The 25,778-nt window shown below is 41.2% G+C and overlaps 1 protein-coding gene across 4 annotated transcripts in view; it reads right to left on the bottom strand.

The window, feature by feature from the left end:
• Positions 1-625: 625 nt before the first annotated feature.
• The window catches only part of LOC128666758 (oocyte zinc finger protein XlCOF6.1-like), a 113,238-nt gene continuing 88,085 nt past the window's right edge, over positions 626-25,778 (bottom strand). For 3 of the 4 annotated variants that reach the window (XM_053721529.1, XM_053721531.1, XM_053721530.1), the window contains one exon: positions 626-2,063. In XM_053721529.1, the coding sequence (XP_053577504.1) occupies positions 988-2,063 (1,076 nt within the window). In that variant the 3' untranslated portion in view covers positions 626-987. The remainder of the gene's footprint in view (positions 2,064-25,778) is intronic. The other variant, XM_053721532.1, reaches the window with a different exon arrangement.

Below are 25,778 nucleotides of genomic sequence, written 5' to 3'. Positions count from 1 at the left end.
TATGTGGGGACATTACAGGCTAAATAAACTATTTCAAATGCCAATATAAGAATAATGGAAATACTTGTAAACAATTTAATAGACTCCAGCGGGTAAAATGGATCATTGTGAACAAATTAGAGGGGAGACATTTTTTTTAGTAAACTGTCCCTTTAAGAATTGTCTGGTATGTTTTTCTATAGCAACACAACATAAATATCTAGTAATTACAAGGTGTTTATTGTCTCTTTAAAAGTAATCATCAACAATCTGGATCAAGCCAGGACTTTAAAGCAACAATGAAACAAACTAAACAGCTAAAATCCCAAACATGCCTATCTCTCTGCTCTAACACATTAATCCAGGCCAGAATCATATTTTACAGTGCAGTGTGTAAAGAGATAGATTTCTATTTGTAAGCAGTGAACCCACTGCAAGGTTTTTCTTACTTTTAAAAGCTTTAGTGGCAAAATATGTAATATACAACTTTTGCAAAATGTACCAATATTTAATGCTTTATTTAAAAAGTACACATTTGTTTTTGACTATATTGGTTCTTTAACAATTATTAGAGTGTTAGCTCTGACACGTGTTCTCTGAGGTTTCCATAGTTCCAAACTTCAACATTCTTAAAGTGACACTGAACCCAAACTTTTTCTTTCGTGATTAAGATAGAGCATGAAATTTTAAGCAACTTTCTAATTTACTCCTATTATCAAATTGTATTCATTCTCTTGGTATCTAAATGTAAATTTAGATGCCGGCCCATTTTTGGTGAACAACCTGGGATGTTCTTGCTGATTGGTGGATAAATTAATCTACCAATAAAAAAGTGCTGCCCATAGTTCTGAACCAAAAAAAAAAAAAGCTTAGATGCATTATTTTTCAGATAAAGATAGCAAGAGAATGAAGAAAATTGATAATAGGAGTAAATTAGAAAGTTGCTTAAAATGTTATGCTCTATCTGAATCACGATATAAAAAATTTGGGTTCAGTGTCCCTTTAAGTTTAACTTGATATATTTCCTATATGAATTTTCTGATGAGTAATAAGAGTTGATTTCCGAGTAAAGCATTTCCCACAGTCAGAACATGCATATGCTTTTTCTCCTGTATGACTTGTCTGATGTCTAATAAGATGTGATTTCCGAGAAAAACATTTTCCACATTCAGAACATGAAAATGCTTTCTCCCCTGTATGAATTTTCTGATGTCTAATAAGAGCAGATTTTAGCGTAAAATATTTCCCACAATCAGAACATGAAAATGCTTTCTCTCCTGTATGAATTGTCTGATGAGTAAGAAGTTGTGATTTCCGAAAAAAACATTTCCCACATTCTGAACATGAAAATTTTTTCTCTCCTGTATGAATTTTCTGATGAGTAATAAGATGTGATTTTTGAGTAAAATATTTCCCACAATCAGAACATGAAAATGCTTTCTCTCCTGTATGAGTTGTCTGATGTCTATCAAGGTGTGATTTTAGAATAAAACATTTCCCACATTCAGCACATGAAAATTTTTTCTCCCCTATATGAATTTTTTGATGAGTAAGGAGATGTGATTTACGAGTAAAACATTTCCCACATTCATGACACGAGAATTCTTTCTCTCCCGTATGAATTTTCTGATGAGTAATAAGATATGATTTTAAGGTAAAAGATTTCCCGCATTCTGAACATGAAAATTTTTTCTCTCCCTTATGAATTTTCTGATGAGTGATAAGATTTGCTTTTTGAGTCAAACATTTCCCACATTCAGAACAAGAAAATGGTTTCTCTCCTGAATGAATTGTCTGATGTACAATAAGATTTGATTTCAGAGCAAAACATTTCCCACATTCAGAACATGAAAATGCTTTCTCTCCTGTATGGATTTTCTGATGTCTAATAAGAACAGATTTCAGATTAAAACATTTCCCACATTCAGAACATGAAAATGTTTTCTCATCTGCAATAAGACTTTTTTTCTGGGTAAAACATTTCTGATATTGGGGACATAAGTTTTTGGCATGATTTCTTTCTTTTTCAAAATACGAAGCATCTGCACTCTGGTTTTGAGGATCACTGCAATCTTTGAATCTACCTGTTGGAAAGAAATACAATATTATTTATGAATACCACAACTATCTTTTTTTTAAAAACATTCCAACTGGGGTAAGTTAAAAAATAAAATAAATTAATGTTTTTTTAAATTATCTACAAAGGATGAACCTATGACCCGTACACCTTTTCTTAAACACCATCTTTAGATAAAGGCACACAAAGCCTGGTTACTGACAAATCTGTTCTTCTCAAGAGAGACTGGTTAATGTGAACCATGCCTTTATCTCAACAACATTCATAGGCTCTTAGAAGATGCATTATAGAGATATATAAAGATTGTAAACACATTGTTAATAACCTTGGTGTTCATCAATCGATTGTTAAGAAACATTGTCAACAAATGGAGAAAATTCAGGATTGTTACTAATCTCCCTAGTAATTGACATCCAGGAAAGACCACTCCAACAGCACTATGGGTAATCTTGAAAGAGGTGAAAAATAAGCGAAGAGTAATAGCAAAATGTTATTTGACCTGTGCTCTAGTTAGGATATCAAGAAAATGTGACATGTTAGGGGTACTTGAGGACTGATGAACGGTGACCTAAAGCATACATAAATAATTAGACAAAAGATAGCAACAGATAAGATTTATTACATGTAAATGTATAATTTATAATCAATGTTTTCTTTAAAAAATTACATTTAGCTCCTCTTTCATTTTGTAATATCTTGAAATCTATTTATAATATGAGAAATCTGTTAAAAAAAAATCTATGTTAAATGGGATTTGTACTTTGATGTAGCTTTTTTTTGTTGCTATGATCTCCTTTTGTCTTAAATAAAAAAGATTCATATAAAAAAAAAAAAAAAGTAACTCGGTCCCACAAGAAAATAACAAAATAAATGAAAAATGTAAATAATTTTGTACAAATTAATTTTTTTAATTAAGTAATAACAATTAAAAAAAATCAGCACTGTAATTCCTCAGCTCTGCTGAGGACTTACTACTCCCTGCACCAGAAGAGCTATCCCACTAACAGAGAAAACGATAAATAGTAGATTCCCATTATAAGCTGAAAACCTCCGCAGACGCCGCTGCAAACTCCGCTCTGATTGAAGAAGCCGATTAAACGGAAGTGCGGAGAAGCGGTCACGTGACCGCAACTAAAATAAACTGTGCCACAAGTTAAAAAATGGCACGAAAGAAAGCATAGGGATTCGTTTTACACCCGAAAATGAACTATCCCTCTTCCAAATGAATGCTATCTTCATAATGATGTTTATATGCCCCAATAAATAAAAGATCTCTCAAAGCCCATGAAAAATTAAATTTAAAAATTCCTTTTTCACTTAAATATCTGTCAGCCTCATAACACCCTCTTTAAATGGTATGCAGAGCTCCCAATAATATCTTTGATAAAAAAAAAATCTCTCTTAATAAAGAGATAAGTCCCAAGAATAATATTTCACGTAGAGATTAACCCTTAGAGTGAGCACTTACCTGTGGATCCTGCTGTCAGGCTGGGAATGGCTTCTAAGGTGTGACAGATTCCTCCACTTCTGCCAGGGACCTGTAGACTGAGAAAGAGCAGAGTAACCAACTCTGGCTTTCTATCATAGGGGTAGCAATAATGTTAGAAGTTTAAGCAAAGACTACCTCGCTGTCCAAATGCTAAAAGCCACCAAGACTCTTACTAAAGAGATTGACATGGACACAGCATAGCACCAATCCTTGCTTGCAGGGAAAAGTACCCATAAATGGATAAATATCTTCAGACACCAACTTCGCACAACCTCCATTGACAGAGGCAAAGAGAATGACTGGGGATTATGGGTAAGGGAAGTTACACTTAACAGCTCCGCTGGGGTGCTCTTTGCCTCCTCCTGCTGGCCAGGAGTTGAATTTCCACTAGTAATTGGAATCAGTGGACTCTCCATGCCATAGGAAAGAAAAGAAGATTTGTGTTTTGGAAAGTTTATGTCTTATTAGTTTTGTCAGATTGTGTTGGTCTATAATTGTGACTTAGATGAAGATCAGACCACACGTTACGAGTAATCAATGCAGAAATCCAGCTAATTCCAAAAGGGTTTACACAGTTTTTTCGTGTAAGTGAATAATATATTATAACAGAACTTAAAGGGATATGAAAGCCACATTTTTTCTTTCATGATTCAGATACAGCAGCAATTTTAATCAACTTTCTAAATTTACTCCTATTAATTTTTCTACGTTATCTGGGTTTCTTTATTTGAAAAGGCAGGAATGTAAGCTTAGGAGCAGGCCTATTTTTGGTTCAGCACCCTGTATAGCTCTACGTTTAGCCACCAATCAGCAAGCGCTACACAGGCTTCTGAACCAAAAATGGTCCTTGCTCCTAAGCTTACATTTCTGCTTTCAGTATAACCCTGCACCCATTGTGATATGAGAGCTGACAAGTTGGTTACATTCTGACTAATCTGAGCATGAGCAAATCTGATTCCTGTTATCTAGTCTATTTACTTTACAGTAAACCAGCTCATGTCATGTGACATTAGCCTACGTCAGTGGTTTTCAGAGGCGGCCTCCCTAGAGAATATAAGGGGAGGCGTGGGAGCAGTGACACTAAACACTACTTCACACTATCCTATGGAAACCACAAGCAGCAGTTAACTTTGGCAAAACATAGAACATTTTTTTAAGAGCTGACAGTCGGCTAGATTACGAGTTTTGCGTTATGGTGAAAAAGCAGCGTTATGGCTTTTTCACTACCGCTGGTATTACGAGTCTTGTAGGTACAGCTGTATCGCACACCTTTTTGGCCGTAAAGCAACGTAACTACCGCACCTTTCAAAAGATTATTTTTCAATGGGACTTCCACAGCACCGGTATTACGAGTTTGCCTGTCCGGCCTATAACTACAACCTATAACTACAAGATCTGTACCGCCACCTGAAAGTCAGTAGTTATGAGTTTTATGTTACAAAGCTGTACCATAAAACTGATAACTAAAGTGTTACAAAGTACACTAACACCCATAAACTACCTATTAGCCCCTAAACCAAGGCCCTCCCGCATCGCAAACACTAAAATAAAATTATTAACCCCTAATCTGCCTCTCCGGACATTGCCGACACTATAATAAACATATTAACCCCTAAACTGGCGCACTCCAGCATCGCAAACACTAGTTAAATATTATTAACCCCTAATCTGCTGCTCCCAATGTCGTCGCCACCTACTTACACTTATTAACCCCTAATCTGCTGTCCCTAACATCGCCGCAACCTACATTACTGTTATTAACCCCTAATCTGTTGCCCCCAAAATCGCCACCAGCTAGCTACACTTATTAACCCCTAATTTGCTGCCCCAATGTCGCCGCCACTATACTAAAGTTATTAACCCCTAAACCTAACCCTAACTCCTAACACCCACTAACTTTAACATAATTAAAATAATTCTAAATAAAAATTACATTTAATACCTAAATGATTCCTATTTAAAAATAAATACTTACCTGTAAAATAAAACCTAAGCTAGCTACAATATAACTAATAGTTATATTGTATCTAGCTTATGTTTTATTTCACAGGTAAGTTTGTATTTATTTTAACTAGGTTGATTATTTAGTAAATAGTTATTAACTATTTACTAACTACCTAGTAAAAATAAATACAAATTTATCTGTAAAATAAAACCTAACCTGTTTTACAGTTAAACCTAACATTACACTAAAATTAAATAAATTACAAAAAATAATAAACACTAAATTACACAAAATAAAAAAAGAAATTATAAAAAAAAAAAAGAATTACTCCTAATCTAATAGCCCATTCGAAATAAAAAAGCCCCCCCAAAATAATAAAACCCCTAGCCTACACTAAACTACCAATAGCCCTTTGGGGCATTGCCCCAAAGAAATCAGCTCTTTTACCTGTAAAAGATCCCTTAAAGGGAACCTTCAGTGTATGGCTGGGACCGTATGAAGAGGATGCTCCGCGCCGGATGTCTTGAAGATGGAGCTGCTCCGCGTCGGAAGGATGACTTCTTGCCGCTTAGATGAAGACTTCTCCCGGCTGGATGAGGATGGATGTCCGGTCTTCAAAAACTGTAAGTGGATCTTCGGGGGTTAGTGTTAGGTTTTTTAAGGGTATATTGGGTGGGTTTTATTTTTAGATTAGGGACTTTGGGCCCTGTAAAAGAGCTAAATGCCCTTTTAAGGGCAATGCCCATCCAAATACCCTTTTCAGGGCAATGGGGAGCTAAGTTTTTTTTAGGTAGGTTTTTATTTGGGGGGGTTGTTTGTATTTTTTTTTACAGATAAAAGAGCCAATTTCTTTGGGGCAATGCCCCGCAAAAGGCACTTTTAGGGGCTATTGGCAGTTTAGTGTAGGCTAGGGGTTTTATTATTTTGGGGGGGCTTTTTTATTTTGATAGGGCTATTAGATTAGGAGTAATTCATTTTTTTTTAATATTCCATTTTTTTTGTGTAATTTAGTGTTTATTATTTTTTTATAATTTAGATAAATGTATTTTATTAATTTAATTTTAGTGTAATGTTAGGCGTTACTGTAACTCAGGTTAGGTTTTATTTTACAGGTAAATTTGTATTTATTTTATTCATTTATTTTAAACTATTTTATTTATTTATTTTTAACTATTTACAAACTATTCTACCTAGTTAAAATAGATACAAACTTACCTGTGAAATAAAAATAAAACCTAAGATAGCTACAATGTAACTATTAGTCATATCGAAGCTAGCTTAGGGTTTATATAATATTTAGTCTTAAATAGGAATTATTTAGTTATTAACTCCTTAAGGACAAGGCCATTTTTCAATTTCTTTCCCTTAAGGACCAGGGCTATTTTTAAATTTCTGCGGTGTTTGTGTTTAGCTGTAATTTTCCTCTTACTCATTTACTGTACCCACACATATTATATACCGTTTTTCTCGCCATTAAATTGACTTTCTAAAGATACCATTATTTTCATCATATCTTATAATTTCTATAAAACTTTTTTTTTATCAAATATGAGGAAAAAATGGAAAAAAAAACACTTTTTCTAACTTTGACCCCCAAAATCTGTTACACATCTACAACCACCAAAAAACACCCATGCTAAATAGTTTCTAAATTTTGTCCTGAGTTTAGAAATACCCAATGTTTACATGTTCTTTGCTTTTTTTGCAAGTTATAGGGCAATAAGTAGAAGTAGCACTTTTCTATTTCCAAACCACTTTTTTTCAAAATTAGCGCTAGTTACATTGGGACACTGATATCTTTCAGGAATCCCTGAATATCCCTTGACATGTATATATTTTTTTTTAGAAGACATCCCAAAGTATTGATCTAGGCCCATTTTGGTATATTTCATGCCACCATTTCACCGCCAAATGAGATCAAATAAAAAAAAACATAATTTATGCTTACCTGATAAATATATTTCTCTTGTAGTGTATTCAGTCCACGGGTCATCCATTACTTATGGGATATTCTCCTTCCCAACAGGAAGTTGCAAGAGGATCACCCAAGCAGAGCTGCTATATAGCTCCTCCCCTCACATGTCATATCCAGTCATTCGACCGAAACAAGACAAGAAAGGAGAAACCATAGGGTGCAGTGGTGACTAAAGTTTTAATTAAAATTTAGATCTGCCTCAAAAAAAAGACAGGGCGGGCCGTGGACTGAATACACTACAAGAGAAATAAATTTATCAGGTAAGCATAAATTATGTTTTCTCTTGTTAAGTGTATTCAGTCCACGGGTCATCCATTACTTATGGGATACCAATACCAAAGCTAAAGTACACGGATGATGGGAGGGACAAGGCAGGAACTTTAAACGGAAGGAACCACTGCCTGTAGAACCTTTCTCCCAAAAACAGCCTCCGAAGAAGCAAAAGTGTCAAATTTGTAAAATTTTGAAAAGGTATGAAGCGAAGACCAAGTCGCAGCCTTGCAAATCTGTTCAACAGAGGCCTCATTCTTAAAGGCACAGGTGGAAGCCACAGCTCTAGTGGAATGAGCTGTAATTCTTTCAGGAGGCTGCTGTCCAGCAGTCTCATAGGCTAAACGTATTATGCTACGAAGCCAAAAGGAGAGAGAGGTAGCCGAAGCTTTTTGACCTCTCCTCTGACCAGAGTAAACGACAAACAGGGAAGAAGTTTGACGAAAATCTTTAGTTGCCTGTAAATAGAACTTCAGGGCACGGACTACGTCCAGATTATGCAAAAGTCGTTCCTTCTTTGAAGAAGGGTTAGGACATAATGATGGAACAACAATCTCTTGATTGATATTCCTGTTAGAAACTACCTTAGGTAAGAACCTAGGTTTAGTACGCAGAACTACCTTGTCTGAATGGAAAATCAGATAAGGAGAATCACAATGTAAGGCAGATAACTCAGAGACTCTTCGAGCCGAGGAAATAGCCATCAAAAACAGAACTTTCCAAGATAACAGCTTAATATCAATGGAATGAAGGGGTTCAAACGGAACACCTTGAAGAACTTTAAGAACTAAGTTTAAGCTCCACGGCGGAGCAACAGTCTTAAACACAGGCTTAATCCTAGCCAAAGCCTGACAAAAAGCCTGAACGTCTGGAACTTCCGCCAGACGTTTGTGTAAAAGAATAGACAGAGCAGAAATCTGTCCCTTTAACGAACTAGCAGATAAGCCCTTTTCTAAACCCTCTTGTAGAAAAGACAATATCCTAGGAATCCTAACCTTACTCCATGAGTAACTCTTGGATTCGCACCAATATAAATATTTACGCCATATCTTATGGTAAATTTTTCTGGTAACAGGTTTCCGAGCCTGTATTAAGGTATCAATAACCGACTCCGAGAAGCCACGCTTTGATAGAATCAAGCGATCAATCTCCATGCAGTCAGCCTCAGAGAAATTAGATTTGGATGGTTGAAAGGACCCTGAATTAGAAGGTCCTGCCTCAGAGGTAGAGACCATGGTGGACAGGACGACATGTCCACTAGGTCTGCATACCAGGTCCTGCGTGGCCACGCAGGCGCTATCAGAATCACTGATGCTCTCTCCTGTTTGATCTTGGCAATCAGTTGAGGTAGCAGCGGAAATGGTGGAAACACATAAGCCATGTTGAAAACCCAAGGGGCTGCTAGAGCATCTATCAGCGCCGCTCCCGGGTCCCTGGACCTGGATCCGTAACAAGGAAGTTTGGCGTTCTAGCGAGACACCATGAGATCCAGTTCTGGTTTGCCCCAACGATGAATCAGTTGAGCGAAGACCTCCGGATGAAGTTCCCACTCCCCCGGATGAAAAGTCTGGCGACTTAGAAAGTCCGCCTCCCAGTTCTCCACGCCTGGGATATAGATCGCTGACAGGTGGCAAGAGTGAGACTCTGCCCAGCGAATTATCTTTGAGACTTCCAGCATCGCTAGGGAACTCCTGGTTCCCCCTTGATGGTTGATGTAAGCCACAGTCGTGATGTTGTCCGACTGAAATCTGATGAACCTCAGTGTTGCTAACTGAGGCCAAGCTAGAAGAGCATTGAATATTGCTCTTAACTCCAGAATATTTATTGGGAGGAGTTTCTCCTCCTGAGTCCACGATCCCTGAGCCTTCAGGGAGTTCCAGACTGCGCCCCAACCTAGAAGGCTGGCATCTGTTGTTACAATCGTCCAATCTGGCCTGCGAAAGGTCATCCCTTTGGACAGATGGAGCCAAGAAAGCCACCAGAGAAGAGAATCCCTGGTCTCTTGATCCAGATTTAGTAGAGGGGACAAATCTGAGTAATCCCCATTCCACTGACTTAGCATGCATAATTGCAGCGGTCTGAGATGCAGGCGCGCAAATGGTACTATGTCCATTGCCGCTACCATTAAGCCGATTACTTCCATGCACTGAGCTACTGACGGGTGTGGAATGGAATGAAGGGCACGGCAAGCATTTAGAAGTTTTGATAACCTGGACTCCGTCAGGTAAATTTTCATCTCTATAGAATCTATAAGAGTCCCTAGGAAGGGAACCCTTGTGAGTGGTAATAGAGAACTCTTTTCCACGTTCACCTTCCACCCATGCGACCTCAGAAATGCCAGAACTATCTCTGTATGAGACTTGGCAATTTGAAAACTTGACGCTTGTATCAGAATGTCGTCTAGGTACGGAGCCACCGCTATGCCTCGCGGTCTTAGCACCGCCAGAAGTGAGCCCAGAACCTTTGTAAAAATTCTCGGGGCCGTAGCTAACCCGAAGGGAAGAGCTACAAACTGGTAATGCCTGTCTAGAAAGGCAAATCTTAGGTACCGATAATGATCTTTGTGAATCGGTATGTGAAGGTAGGCATCCTTTAAGTCCACTGTGGTCATATACTGACCCTCTTGGATCATGGGTAGGATGGTTCGAATAGTTTCCATTTTGAATGATGGAACTCTTAGGAATTTGTTTAAGATTTTTAGGTCCAAGATTGGTCTGAAGGTTCCCTCTTTCTTGGGAACCACAAACAGATTTGAGTAAAATCCTTGCCCTTGTTCCGTCCGCGGAACTGGGTGGATCACCCCCATTACTAAGAGGTCTTGTACACAGCGTAGAAATGCCTCTTTCTTTATTTGGTTTGCTGATAACCTTCAAAGATGAAATCTCCCTTGTGGAGGAGAAGCTTTGAAGTCCAGAAGATATACCTGAGATATGATCTCCAACGCCCAGGGATCCTGGACATCTCTTGCCCAAGCCTGGGCGAAGAGAGAAAGTTTGCCCCCCACTAGATCCGTTTCCGGATAGGGGGCCCTCTCTTCATGCTGTCTTAGGGGCAGAAGTAGGTTTTCTGGCCTGCTTGCCCTTGTTCCAGGACTGGTTAGCTTTCCAGCCCTGTCTGTAACGAGCAACAGTTCCTTCCTGTTTTGGAGCGGAGGAAGTTGATGCTGCTCCTGCCTTGAGGTTACGAAAGGCACGAAAATTAGACTGTTTGGCTTTTGATTTGGCCCTGTCTTGAGGAAGAGTATGACCCTTACCTCCGGTAATGTCAGCAATAATTTCTTTCAAGCCGGGCCCGAATAAGGTCTGCCCTTTGAAAGGAATATTAAGCAATTTAGATTTAGAAGTCACGTCAGCTGACCAGGATTTAAGCCATAGCGCTCTGCGCACCTGGATGGCGAATCCGGAGTTCTTAGCCGTTAGTTTGGTTAAATGTACAACGGCATCAGAAACAAATGCGTTAGCTAGCTTAAGAGCTTTAAGCTTGTCCATAATCTCATCCAATGGAGCTGTGCGAATGGCCTCTTCCAGAGACTCAAACCAGAATGCCGCAGCAGCAGTGACAGGCGCAATGCATGCAAGGGGCTGTAAGATAAAACCTTGTTGAACAAACATTTTCTTAAGGTAACCTTCTAATTTTTATCCATTGGATCCGAAAAAGCACAACTATCCTCCACTGGGATAGTGGTACGCTTAGCTAAAGTAGAAACTGCTCCCTCCACCTTAGGGACCGTCTGCCATAAGTCTCGTGAGGTGGCGTCTATTGGAAACATTTTCCTAAATATAGGAGGAGGGGAAAAGGGCACACCGGGTCTATCCCACTCCTTGCTAATAATCTCTGTAAGCCTTTTAGGTATAGGAAAAACGTCAGTACACACCGGCACTGCATAGTATCTATCCAGCCTACATAATTTCTCTGGAATTGCAACTGTGTTACAATCATTCAGAGCCGCTAATACCTCCCCTAGCAATACACGGAGGTTCTCAAGCGTCCTCATGTTCTGCAAATTGTGACGCAGTATCGGACATGGCTCTCACATCATCAGCGCGCTCTGTCCTTAACCCAGAGCTATCGCGCTTGCCTCTTAATTCTGGCAATTTAGATAATACCTCTGTCATAACAGTAGCCATGTCTTGCAAAGTGATTTGTATGGGCCTCTCTGATGTACTTGGCGCCACAATATCACGCGCCTCCTGAGCGGGAGGCGAAGGTACTGACACGTGAGGAGAGTTAGTCGGCATAACTTCCCCCTCGTTGTCTGGTGATAATTTCTTTACAGATAAAGACTGACTTTTATTTAAAGTGACATCAATACATTTAGTACACATATTTCTATGGGGCTCCACATTGGCCTTCAAACATAGTGAACAAACAGATTCATCTGTGTCAGACATGTTTAAACAGACTAGCAATGAGACTAGCAAGCTTGGAAAATACTTTCAAATAAATTTACAAGCAATATAAAAAACGCTACTGCGCCTTTAAGAAGCACAAAAAAACTGTCACAGTTGAAATAACAATGAACCGAATCAGTTATAGCAACCAAATTTTCACAGTAAATGTATTAAGTTAGCAAAGGATTGCACCCACTAGCAAATGGATGATTAACCCCTTAATACCCAAAACGGATAATCAATTTAACAATTAACGTTTTTATCACAGTCAAACACACTGTCACAGGTCTGCTGTGACTGATTACCTCCCTCAAAATGAATTTTGAAGACCCCTGAGCTCTCTAGAGACGTCCTGGATCATGGAGGAAGAAGCAGGAAGACTGTGACTGAATTTTTACTGCGCAAAAAAGCGCTAAAATAGGCCCCTCCCACTCATATTACAACAGTGGGAAACCTCAGTTAACTGTTTCTATGCAGAAATATACGTTAGCCATGTGGAAAAAATCATGCCCCAATAAGTTTTATTACCAAAGTACCTCACAAAAACGATTAACATGCCAGTAAACGTTTTAAACATCCATTTTAAAGGTTATGTAGTGTTATTAATAAGCCTGCTACCAGTCGCTTCTACTGCAGTTAAGGCTCATACATTACTTCAGTATTAACAGCATTTTCTTAGTCAAATTCCATTCCTTAGAAAATTACTTTACTGCACATACATTCATCAGCCTGATACCAGTCGCTACTACTGCATTTAAGGCTGTACTTACATTACAACGGTATCAGCAGTATTTTCTTAGTCAATTCCATTTCTTCAACATTGGTGTGTCCGGTCCACGGCGTCATCCTTACTTGTGGGAATATCTCTTCCCCAACAGGAAATGGCAAAGAGTCCCAGCAAAGCTGGCCATATAGTCTTTCCCAGGCTCCGCCCACCCCAGTCATTCTCTTTGCCGTTGCACAGGCAACATCTCCACGGAGATGGTTAAGAGTTTTTGGTGTTTAAATGTAGTTTTTTATTCTTCTATCAAGTGTTTGTTATTTTAAAATAGTGCTGGTATGTACTATTTACTCTGAAACAGAAAAGGATGAAGATTTCTGTTTCTGAGAGGAAAATGATTTTAGCAGACAGTAACTAAAATCGATTGCTGTTTCCACATAGGACTGTTGAGATGAAGTAACTTCAGTTGGGGGAAACAGTTAGCAGACTTTTCTGCTTAAGGTATGACTAGACATATTTTCTAACAAGACTGTGTAATGCTGGAAGGCTGTCATTTCCCCTCATGGGGACCGGTAAGCCATTTTCTTAGTCTCAAACAGAATAAAGGGCTTAATATGGGCTATAAAACTGGTAGACATTTTTATGGGCTAAATCGATTGTTTTATTTGGACATTTTATACATGTTTATGCTGATAATTCACATTTATAAACTTGGGGAACGTTTTTTAACGGCAGGCACTATGTTAGACACCTTTTCCAGTCAGGGAGGGCCTTCCCAGTTGTAGGCTGAGCCTCATTTTCACGCCATTACTGCGCAGTTGTTTTTGAGAGCAAGACATGCAGATGCATGTGTGAGGATCTGAAAGTAGCTGGAAAAGTTTCTAGAAGGCGTCATTTGGTATCGTATTCCCCTCTGGGCTTGGTTAGGTCTCAGCAAAGGTTGTAGCTGGGACTGTATAGGGGTTAAATTTGTAAACGGCTCCGGTTCCGTTATTTTAAGGGTTAAAGCTCTGAAAATTGGTGTGCAATACTCTTAATGCTTTAAGACACTGTGGTGAAATTTTGGTAATTTTTGAACAATTCCTTCATACTTTTTCACATATTCAGTAATAAAGTGTTTCTCTTTAAAATTTAAAGAGACAGTAACGGTTTTGTTTTAAAACGTTTTTTGTGCTTTATTGACAAGTTTAAGCCTGTTTAACATGTCTGTGCCTTCGGATAAGCTATGTTCTATATGTATGAAAGCCAATGTGTCTCCCCATTTAAAATTGTGTGATAATTGTGCCATAGCGTCCAAACAAAGTAAGGACAGTACTGCCACAGATAATGAAATTGCCCAAGATGATTCCTCAGATGAGGGGAGTAGACATGATACTACATCATCTCCTACTGTGTCTACACCAGTTTTGCCCATGCAGGAGGCCCCTAGTACATCTAGCGCGCCAATGCTTATTACCATGCAACAATTGACGGCTGTAATGGATAACTCCATAGCAAATATTTTATCCAAAATGCCTGCATATCAGAGAAAGCGCGATTGCTCTGTTTTAAACACTGAGGAGCAGGAGGGCGCTGATGATAATTGTTCTGTCATTCCCTCACACCAATCTGAAGTGGCCATGAGGGAGGTTTTGTCAGATGGGGAAATTTCAGATTCAGGAGAAATTTCTCAACAAGCTGAACCTGATGTTGTGACATTTAAATTTAAATTAGAGCATCTCCGCGCACTGCTTAAGGAGGTGTTATCTACTCTGGATGATTGTGACAACTTGGTCATTCCAGAGAAATTATGCAAGATGGACAAGTTTCTAGAGGTTCCGGTGCACCCCAACGCTTTTCCTATACCCAAGCGGGTGGCGAACATAGTGAATAAGGAGTGGGAGAAGCCCGGCATACCTTTTGTCCCCCCCCTATATTTAAGAAATTATTTCCTATGGTCGACCCCAGAAAGGACTTATGGCAGACAGTCCCTAAGGTCTAGGGGGCAGTTTCTACTCTAAACAAGCGCACTACTATTCCTATCGAGGATAGTTGTGCTTTCAAAGATCCTATGGATAAAAAATTGGAAGGTTTGCTTAAAAAGATTTTTGTACAGCAAGGTTACCTTCTACAACCCATTTCGTGCATTGTTCCTGTCACTACAGCAGCGTGGTTCTGGTTTGAGGAACTAGAAAAGTCGCTCAGTAGAGACACTCCATATGAGGAGGTTATGGACAGAGTTCACGCACTTAAGTTGGCTAACTCTTTTATTTTAGATGCCGCTTTGCAATTAGCTAGATTAGCGGCAAAAAATTCAGGGTTTGCAATTGTGGCGCGCAGAGCGCTTTGGCTAAAGTCTTGGTCAGCGGATGTATCATCCAAGACAAAATTGCTTAACATCCCTTTCAAAGGTAAAACTCTTTTTGGACCAGAATTGAAAGAGATTATCTCAGACATCACTGGGGGAAAGGGCCACGCCCTTCCTCAAGATAGGCCTTTCAAGGCCAAGAATAAGTCTAATTTTCGTTCCTTTCGCAATTTCAGGAACGGACCGGCCTCTAATTCTGCATCCTCTAAGCAAGAGGGTAATGCCTCACAGCCCAAACCAGCCTGGAAGCCTATGCAAGGCTGGAACAAGGGTAAGCAGGCCAAGAAGCCTGCTGCTGCTAACAAAACAGCATGAAGGAGTAGCCCCCGATCCGGGACCGGATCTAGTGGGGGGCAGACTCTCTCTCTTTGCTCAGGCTTGGGCAAGAGATGTTCAGGATCCCTGGGCACTAGAAATAGTTTCTCAGGGTTATCTTCTGGAATTCAGGGAACTACCCCCAAGGGGAAGGTTCCACATGTCTCACTTATCCTTAAACCAAATAAAGAGACAGGCGTTCTTACATTGTGTAGAAGACCTGTTAAAGATGGAAGTGATACACCCAGTTCCAATAAAGGAACAAGGAATGGGATTTTATTCAAATCTGTTCGTATTTCCCAAAAAAGAGGGAACTTTCAGACCAATTTTGGATTTGAAGATCCTAAACAAATTTCTCAGGGTACCATCATTCAAGATGGAAACCATTCGAACGATTCTACCCACTATCCAGGAAGGTCAATTTATGACTACCGTGGATCTAAAGGATGCGTACCTACATATTCCTATCCACAAAGAACATCATCAGTTCCTAAGGTTCGCCTTTCTGGACAAACATTACCAGTTTGTGGCCCTCCCATTCGGGTTAGCCACTGCTCCAAGGATTTTCACAAAGGTACTAGGGTCCCTTCTAGCGGTTCTAAGACCGAGGGGCATTGCAGTAGTACCATACTTGGACGACATTCTAATACAAGCGTCGTCCCTGTCAACAGCAAAGGCTCATACAGACATTGTTCTGGCCTTTCTCAGATCACACGGATGGAAGGTGAACATAGAAAAAAGTTCTCTGTCTCTGTCAACAAGAGTTCCCTTCTTGGGAACAATAATAGATTCCTTAGAAATGAGGATTTTTCTGACAGAGGTCAGAAAGTCAAAACTTCTAAGCACTTGTCAAGTTCTTCATTCTGTTCCACGTCCTTCCATAGCGCAGTGCATGGAAGTAGTAGGGTTGATGGTTGCAGCAATGGACATAGTTCCTTTTGCACGAATTCATCTAAGACCATTACAACTGTGCATGCTCAAACAGTGGAATGGGGACTATACAGACTTGTCTCCAATGATTCAAGTAGATCAGAAGACCAGAGATTCACTCCGTTGGTGGCTGACCCTGGACCATCTATCCCAGGGAATGAGCTTCCGCAGACCAGAGTGGGTCATTGTCACGACCGACGCCAGTCTAGTGGGCTGGGGCGCGGTCTGGGAATCCCTGAAAGCTCAGGGACTATGGTCTCGGGAAGAGTCTCTTCTCCCGATAAACATTCTGGAACTAAGAGCGATCTTCAATGCTCTCAGGGCTTGGCCTCAGCTAGCAAAGGCCAGATTCATAAGATTCCAATCAGACAACATGACGACCGTTGCATATATCAATCATCAGGGGGGAACAAGGAGTTCCCTGGCGATGAAAGAAGTGACCAAAATAATTCAATGGGCGGAGGATCACTCCTGCCACCTATCTGCGATCCACATCCCAGGTGTGGAAAACTGGGAAGCGGATTATCTGAGTCGTCAGACATTCCATCTGGGGGAGTGGGAACTCCACCCGGAGATCTTTGCCCAACTAACTCAATTATGGGGCATTCCAGACATGGATCTGATGGCGTCTCGTCAGAACTTCAAGGTTCCTTGCTACGGGTCCAGATCCAGGGATCCCAAGGCAACTCTAGTAGACGCACTAGTAGCACCTTGGACCTTCAACCTAGCTTATGTATTTCCACCGTTTCCTCTCATTCCCAGGCTGGTAGCCAGGATCAAACAGGAGAGGGCCTCAGTGATCTTGATAGCTCCTGCGTGGCCACGCAGGACTTGGTATGCAGTCCTGGTGAATATGTCATCGGTTCCACCATGGAAGCTACCTTTGAGACAGGACCTTCTTGTTCAGGGTCCATTCGAACATCCAAATCTGGTCTCCCTCCAGCTGACGGCTTGGAGATTGAACGCTTGATTCTATCAAAGCGTGGGTTTTCAGATTCTGTGATAGATACTCTAGTTCAGGCCAGAAAACCGGTAACTAGAAAGATTTACCATAAAATATGGAAAAGATATATCTGTTGGTGTGAATCCAAAGGATTCCCATGGAATAAGATAAAAATTCCTAAGATTCTCTCCTTTCTACAAGAAGGTTTGGAGAAAGGATTATCTGCAAGTTCTCTAAAGGGACAGATCTCTGCTTTATCTGTCTTACTACACAAAAGACTGGCATCTCTGCCAGATGTTCAAGCATTTGTTCAGGCTCTGGTTAGGATCAAGCCTGTTTACAGACCTTTGACTCCTCCCTGGAGTCTAAATCTAGTTCTTTCAGTTCTTCAAGGGGTTCCGTTTGAACCTTTACATTCCATAGATATTAAGTTACTATCTTGGAAAGTTTTGTTTTTGGTTGCTATTTCTTCTGCTAGAAGAGTTTCAGAGTTGACTGCTCTGCAGTGTTCTCCGCCCTATCTGGTGTTCCATGCAGATAAGGTGGTTTTGCGTACTAAGCCTGGTTTTCTTCCAAAGGTTGTTTCTAACAAGAATATTAACCAGGAGATAGTTGTACCTTCTTTATGTCCGAATCCAGTTTCAAAGAAGGAACGTTTGTTACACAATTTGGACGTAGTCCGTGCTCTAAAATTCTATTTAGAGGCTACAAAATATTTCAAACAAACATCTTCTTTGTTTGTTGTCTATTCTGGTAAAAGGAGAGGTCAAAAAGCGACTTCTACCTCTCTTTCCTTTTGGCTTAAAAGCATCATCCGATTGGCTTATGAGACTGCCGGACGGCAGCCTCCTGAAAGAATCACAGCTCACTCCACTAGGGCTGTGGCTTCCACATGGGCCTTCAAGAACGAGGCTTCTGTTGACCAGATATGTAAGGCAGCGACTTGGTCTTCACTGCACACTTTTGCCAAATTTTACAAATTTGATACTTTTGCTTCTTCGGAGGCTATTTTTGGGAGAAAGGGTAAGGATGACGCCGTGGACCGGACACACCAATGTTGGAGAAAACAGAATTTATGCTTACCTGATAAATTACTTTCTCCAACGGTGTGTCCGGTCCACGGCCCGCCCTGGTTTTTTAATCAGGTCTGATGAATTATTTTCTCTAACTACAGTCACCACGGTACCATATGGTTTCTCCTATATTTTTCCTCCTGTCCGTCGGTCGAATGACTGGGGTGGGCGGAGCCTGGGAGGGACTATATGGCCAGCTTTGCTGGGACTCTTTGCCATTTCCTGTTGGGGAAGAGATATTCCCACAAGTAAGGATGACGCCGTGGACCGGACACACCGTTGGAGAAAGTAATTTATCAGGTAAGCATAAATTCTGTTTCCTTAGAAAAATATTTCACTGCACATACCTCATTTGCAGGGGACCCCGCATGCTATTCCCTTTTCTGAAGTTACCCCACTCCTCAGAATGTGCGAGAACAGCCAGTGGATCTTAGTTACTTCTGCTAAGATCATAGAAAACGCAGGCAGATTTTTCTTCTAAATACTGCCTGAGAGAAAAACAGCACACTCCGGTGCCATTTAAAATAACAAACTTTTGATTGAAGAAATAATTAAGTATAAAAACTCCACACTCCTCTCACGCCTTCCTACTATGTTGAGAGTTGCAAGAGAATGACTGGATATGACATGTGAGGGGAGGAGCTATATAGCAGCTCTGCTTGGGTGATCCTCTTGCAACTTCCTGTTGGGAAGGAGAATATCCCATAAGTAATGGATGACCCGTGGACTGAATACACTTAACAAGAGAAATTGTTCACTTTTTCACAAATTTTTTCACAAACTTTAGGTTTCTCACTGAAATTATTTGCAAACAACTTGTGCAATTATGGCATAAATGGTTGTAAACGCTTCTCTGTGATTCCCTTTGTTCAGAAATAGCAGACATATATGGCTTTGGCGTTGCTTTTTGGTAATTAGAAGGCCGCTAAATGCCACTGCGCACCACACGTGAATTATGCCCAGCAGTGAAGGGGTTAATTAGGGAGCATGTAGGGAGCTTCTAGGGTTAATTTTAGCTTTAGTGTAGTGTAGTAGACAACCCCAAGTATTGATCTAGGCCCATCTTGGTATATTTCATGCCACCATTTCACCGCCAAATGCGATCATATGAAAAAAAAAACGTTAAATTTTTCACAATTTTAGGTTTCTCACTGAAATTATTTACAAACAGCTTGTGCAATTATGGCACAAATGGTTGTAAAAGCTTCTCTGGGATCCCCTTTATTCAGAAATAGCAGACATATATGGCTTTGGCGTTGCTTTTTGGTAATTAGAAGGCCGCTAAATACCGCTGCGCATCACACATGAATTATGTCTAGCAGTGAAGGGGTTAATTAGGTAGCTTGTAGGGAGCTTGCAGGGTTAATTTTAGCTTTAATGTAGAGATCAGCCTCCCATCTGACACATCACACCCCCTGATCCCTCCCAAAGAGCTCTCTTCCCTCCCCCAACCCACAATTGTCCCCGCCATCTTAAGTACTGGCAGAAAGTCTGCCAGTACTAAAATAAAACATATTTAAAAAATAAAATAAAAAAAATTTCTAGCATATTTACATATGCTGATGTGTAGGATCCCCCCTTAGCCCCCAACCTCCCTGATCCCCCCCCCAAACAGCTCTCTATCCCTCTACCTTATTGGTAGCCATCTTGGGTACTGGCAGCTGTCTGCCAGTACCCAGTTTACAAAAAAAAAACTGCTTTTTTATATATATATTTTTTTTTCTGTAGTGTAGCTTCCCCCCAGCCAAAGAGCAACCCCCCACCCCCTCCCAGATCCCTTAGATCCCTTTTGAAATTATTTTGTTCCTCACTCTATTTCACTTTTTTTTATATTTCTGTAGTGTAGCCGTTCCCACCCGCTTCCACCCCGTGCACGCGCCCGCCCCTGCCCTCCCGTGCCTCCGTGCGCGCTCCCGACAGTCACGCTTGCGATCCCGCCCCCCTCCACGTCATAGCACATATCGATGGCCGCCCACTCGCCTCCCACTGCAGCTCCCACCCACCAACGATACCAGCCATCGATGTCCGGTGCAGAGAGGGCCGCACAGTGGCTCTCTCTGCATCGGATGGCCAAGGGGTGTTATTGCAGGATACCTCGATATCGAGGCATCACTGCAATAACCGGAAAGCGGCTGGAAGCGAGCAGGATCGCTTCCAGCCTCTTTAAACCCCTAATGTCGTACAGGGTACGTCGCTGGTCTTTTAAGACCAGGTTGTGTGCGACGTACCCTCTACGACATGCGTTGTTAAGGGGTTAATAGTAAGTTTTATTTAGAATTATTTTAATTATATTAAAGTTAGGGGTGTTAGGGTTAGACTTAGGGGTTAATATATTTATTTAGTGTTAGTGATGTGGGAGGCCAGAGTTTTAGGGGTTAATAACTTTAGTATAGTGGCGGCGACAGATTAGGGGTTAATACATTTATGTAGGTGGCAGCGACATTGGGGGCAGCAGATTAGGGGTTAATAAGTGTAGGTAGGTGGCGGTGACATTGGGGGTGGCAGATTAGGGGTTAATAAGTGTAATGTAGGTGTCGGCGATGTCGGGAGCGGCAGATTAGGGGTGTTAAGACTCGGGTTTATGTTAGGGTGTTAGGTGTAAACGTACATTTTGTTTCCCCATAGACATCAATGGGGCTGCGTTACGGAGCTTTACGCTCCGTGATTACAGGTGTTAGGCTTTTTTTTAGCTGGCTCTCCCCATTGATGGCTATGGGGAAATCGTGCACGAGCACATCAAAGCAGCGCTGGTATTTGTGTGTTGTATGGAGCTCAACGCTGCCATATCGCCCACAAATGCCGGCTTTTTGCAAACTTGTAATAGCAACACTATTAAAGGTGAGCAACTTGTAAGTTAGTAGCGAGCCACTCATAACGCAAAACTCGCAATCTGGTTGAGTGACACTTGCCATGTTGTGGTGAAATAAAGTAAAGTACGGGATGTAGCTGGAAGAAAAGCACTGGGGTCAGAATCGCTCAGACACTGTGTTGTACAGGAACAGCTAAGTGCAAACTAAAACGTGAGTGAATCTTTTGGTTTAGCAGAATCAGCTCTTGAGAGTTGTGTGTGAAGTCTGGGTCATCTATAATTGGGGGGGAGTTGTCTTGTAAATCTCATCAGAGGGGAGGTCCATCGCCTAAGACTTTGAAAACCGCTGGGCTAAAAAAAAAAAAACTTCCTGCAGAGGCCACAGCCTCCTTATCGAGCTGCAACAGGAAGTAACGTACACTGCACAAATGTAGTGTAAAGAAATAAAAAGATAAAATCCATTTAAAATGATAAATAATACATACTGCAATGATTTATATTAAAGGGACATGAAACCCAAATGTTTTCTTTCATGATTCAAATACAGCATGCAATTTAAATCAAATTTCTAATTTACTCCTATTATTACATTTTCTTCATTCTCTTGGTGTCTTTTATTGAAAAGCAGTGACGTAAACTAAGAAGTGTGCACGTGTCTGGAGCAGAATATGGTAGCGGTTCTGCAAGAATGTTATCCATTTGCAAGAGCACAAGATGGCAGCACTATTTCCTGCCATGTAGTTCTCTAGATACCAACCTAGGTATCTCTTCAACAAAGACTACCACAAAGCAAAACTACATGCAGGCCAGTGCTAGGGACTAAAAAGGCTGGGCCAGGGCTCCGCAAATGCTAAGGGTGGCCCCTGGTTTATATATATATAGAGTGTATATCAGCGGAGAAAGCATAAAACCTAAACACACTACTGCCTTATAAATATTAAGTACAAACCGATGTTACTGCTGAACTGGTCTCTAAATATTAATCACATTATCCAGTCTGTGTGTTTTATCTCTTTAAAAAGCAAAATAATTAAAAGGGACCACAACTGCATAATCAGCAAATGCATAATAAAAAAAAAAAGGGAAATTTATTCTTTCCTGATAAATTTGTTTCTTTTACGATACGATGAGTCCACGGATTTCATCCTTACTTGTGGGATATCTCCTCCAGGTCAGCAGGAGGAGGCAAAGAGCTCCACAGCAGAGCTGTATATATAGCTCCTCCCTTCCCTCCCAACCCAGTCATTCGACCGAAGTTAGGAAGAGAAAGGAAAAGCCAAGGAGCAGAGGTGACTGAAGTTTTAACAAAAATAAAGGCCTGTCACATAAAAACAGTGAGGGCCGTGGACTCATTATATCGTAAAAGAAACAAATTTATCAGGTAAGAATAAATTTCCCTTTTCTTTTACAAGATACGATGAGTCGACGGATTTCATCCTTACTTGTGGGATACAATACCAAAGCAATAGGACACGGATGAAACAGGAGGGACAAGACAGGGCACCTAAACGGAAGGCACCACTGCTCGAAGAACTTTCCTCCCAAAAACAGCCTCGGATGAGGCAAAAGTATCAAATTTGTAAAATTTGGAAAAAGTGTGAAGAGAAGACCAAGTCGCAGCTTTGCAAATCTGTTCCACAGAAGCATCATGTTTAAATGCTTATGAGGAAGCCACAGCCCTAGTGGAATGAGCCGTAATGTGTTCAGGAGGCTGCTGTCCAGCAGTCTCATATGCAAAACGAATGATACTCTTCAGCCAAAAAGGAAGGGAGGTAGCCGTAGCTTTCTGACCCTGCGCTTCCCAGAAAAAACAACAAACAGGGAAGAAGATTGACGAAACTCCTTAGTTGCCTGTAAGTAAAACTTCAAGGCACGGACCACATCCAAATTATGTAACAATCGCTCCTTCTTAGAAGAAGGGTTAGGACACAAGGAAGGAACAACGATCTCCTGATTAATATTTTTGTTTGAGACAACCTTAGGAAGAAAACCAGGTTTGGTACGCAACACTACCTTATCTGCATGGGAAATAAGATAAGGAGAATCACATTGTAATGCTGAAAGCTCAGAAACTCTGCGAGCAGAAGAAATAGCAACTAAAAATAAAACCTTCCAAGATAGCAACTTAATATCTATGGAATGCATAGGTTCAAACAGAACCCCTTGAAGAACATTAAGAACTAAATTCAAACTCCAAGGAGGAGCAATTGGTCTAAACACAGGCCTGATTCTAGTCGGAGCCTGACAAAATGATTGAACATCTGCCAGACGCTTGTGTAGCAAAATAGACAAAGCAGATATTTGTCCCTTTAAGGAACTTGCTGACAACCTTTTCTCCAAACCTTCTTGGAGAAAAGACAAAATCCTAGGAAACCTAGCCCTACTCCATGAGTAGCCCTTGGATTCACACCAATAAAGATATTTACGCCATATCTTATGGTAAATCTTTCTAGTAACGGGCTTACAAGCCTGGATCAAGGTATCAATGACCGAATCAGAGAACCCTCGCTTAGATAAAATCAAGCGTTCAATCTCCAAGCAGTCAGCTGCAGAGAAATTAGATTCGGAGATGGAAGGGTCCCTGAACAAGAAGGTCCTTCCTCAATGGAAGCTTCCACGGCGGCAGGGATGACATGTCCACCAAATCAGCATACCAAGTCCTGCGAGGCCACGCAGGAGCGATGAGAATCACCAAAGCTCTCTCCTGTTTGACTCGAGCAATCATCCGGGGAACGAGAGCAAACGGCGGGAACACATAAGCTAGGTTGAACAACCATGGCACTGCCAAGGCATCTATCAGTTCGGCCTAAGGATCCCTGGACCTGGATCCGTATCTTGGGAGCTTGGCATTCTGACGCAACGCCATGAGATCCAGCTCCGGCCTGCCCCATCTGAGAATCAGGCTGGCAAATACTTCCGGATGGAGTTCCCATTCCCCCGGATGAAACGTCTGCTCAAAAAATCCGCCTCCCAATTATCCACTCCTGGGATGTGGATTGCTGACAGAAAACAAGAGTGAGTCTCTGCCCACTGAATTATCCTGGTCACTTCTGCCATCGCTAAGGAACTCCTTGTTCCTCCCTGATGATTGATGTAGGCCACAGTCATGATGTTGTCCGACTGGAACCTGATGAATTTGGTCAAAGCCAACGGAGGCCAAGCCAGAAACGCATTGAATATTGCTCTCAACTCCAGAATGTTGATGGGAAGTAGAGACTCTGACCGAGTCCATACACCTTGAGCCTTCAAGGAATTCCAGACTGCTCCCCATCCTATCAGACTGGCATCCATTGTCACTATCTCCCATGAGGGTCTGCGGAAGCATGTCCCCTGGGACAGATGATCCAGCAACAACCACCACAGAAGAGAGTCCCTTGTCTCCTGATCTAGATCTATTTGAGGAGACAAATTTGCATAATCTCCATTCCACTGTCTGAGCATGTTCAGTTGTAGAGGTCTGAGATGAAAACGTGCAAACGGAATGATGTCCATTGCTGCCACCATTAAGCCAATCACCTCCATGCACTGAGCCACTGACGGCCGAGGATTGGACTGAAGTTATCGGCATGTATTCAGAATCTTTAACTTTCTGACTTCCATCAAAAAAATCTTCATGGATAGAGAGTCAATTAGAGTACCCAGGAAGGGCACCCTTGTCTGTGGAACTAGTGAACTTTTCTCGAGATTCACTTTTCACCCCTGAGTCCTTAGAAAAGACAGAACAATGTCGGTATGGGACTTTGCTAGCTGATAAGACGACGCCTGGATCAGAATATCGTCCAGATAAGGCGCCACAGCAATGCCCTGCGGTCTTAGAACCGCCAGCAGTTTCCAGAACCTTTGTAAAAATTCTGGGTGCCGTGGCCAGACCGAAAGGAAGGGCCACAAACTGAAAATGTTTGTCTAGGAAGGAAAACCTCAGGAACTTGTGATGATCCCTGTGTATAGGGATATGAAGATATGCATCCTTTAGATCCACGGTAGTCATATATTGACCCTCTTGGATCAATGGAAGAATGGTTCGAATAGTTTCCATCTTGAAGGATGGAACTCTGAGAAACTTGTTTAAACTTTTGAGATCTAAAATGGGTCGAAACGTTCCCTCTTTTTTGGGAACTACAAAGAGATTTAAGAAAAACCCCTGCCCCTGAATTGGAACGGGACATATTACTCCCATGAGGGAGAGATCTTCTACACAGTGTAAGAACGCCTCTCTTTATCTGGTCGGCAGATAATCGTGAAAGAAGAAACCTTCCTCTGGGGAAGGCATTTTTGAACTCCAACTGATACCCTTGAGACACGATTTCTAGTGTCCAGGGATCCTGAACGTCTCTGATCCAAGCCTGGACAAAGAAACAAAGTCTGCCCCCAACTAGATCCGGTCCCGGATCGGGGGCCGCCCCTTCATGCTGTTTTCGTAGCAGCAGCAGGCTTCTAGGGTTGATGACCCTTACCTCCCGTAATGTCAGAAATGATTTCCTTCAAGTCAGGCCTGAACAGGGTCTTTCCCTTGA

This window comes from Bombina bombina, chromosome 7 (assembly GCF_027579735.1).
Source record: "Bombina bombina isolate aBomBom1 chromosome 7, aBomBom1.pri, whole genome shotgun sequence".
Lineage (NCBI taxonomy): Eukaryota > Metazoa > Chordata > Amphibia > Anura > Bombinatoridae > Bombina > Bombina bombina.
The sequence above is the reverse complement of the archived record's forward strand: the minus strand, read 5'-3'. Positions and strand labels throughout refer to the sequence as shown.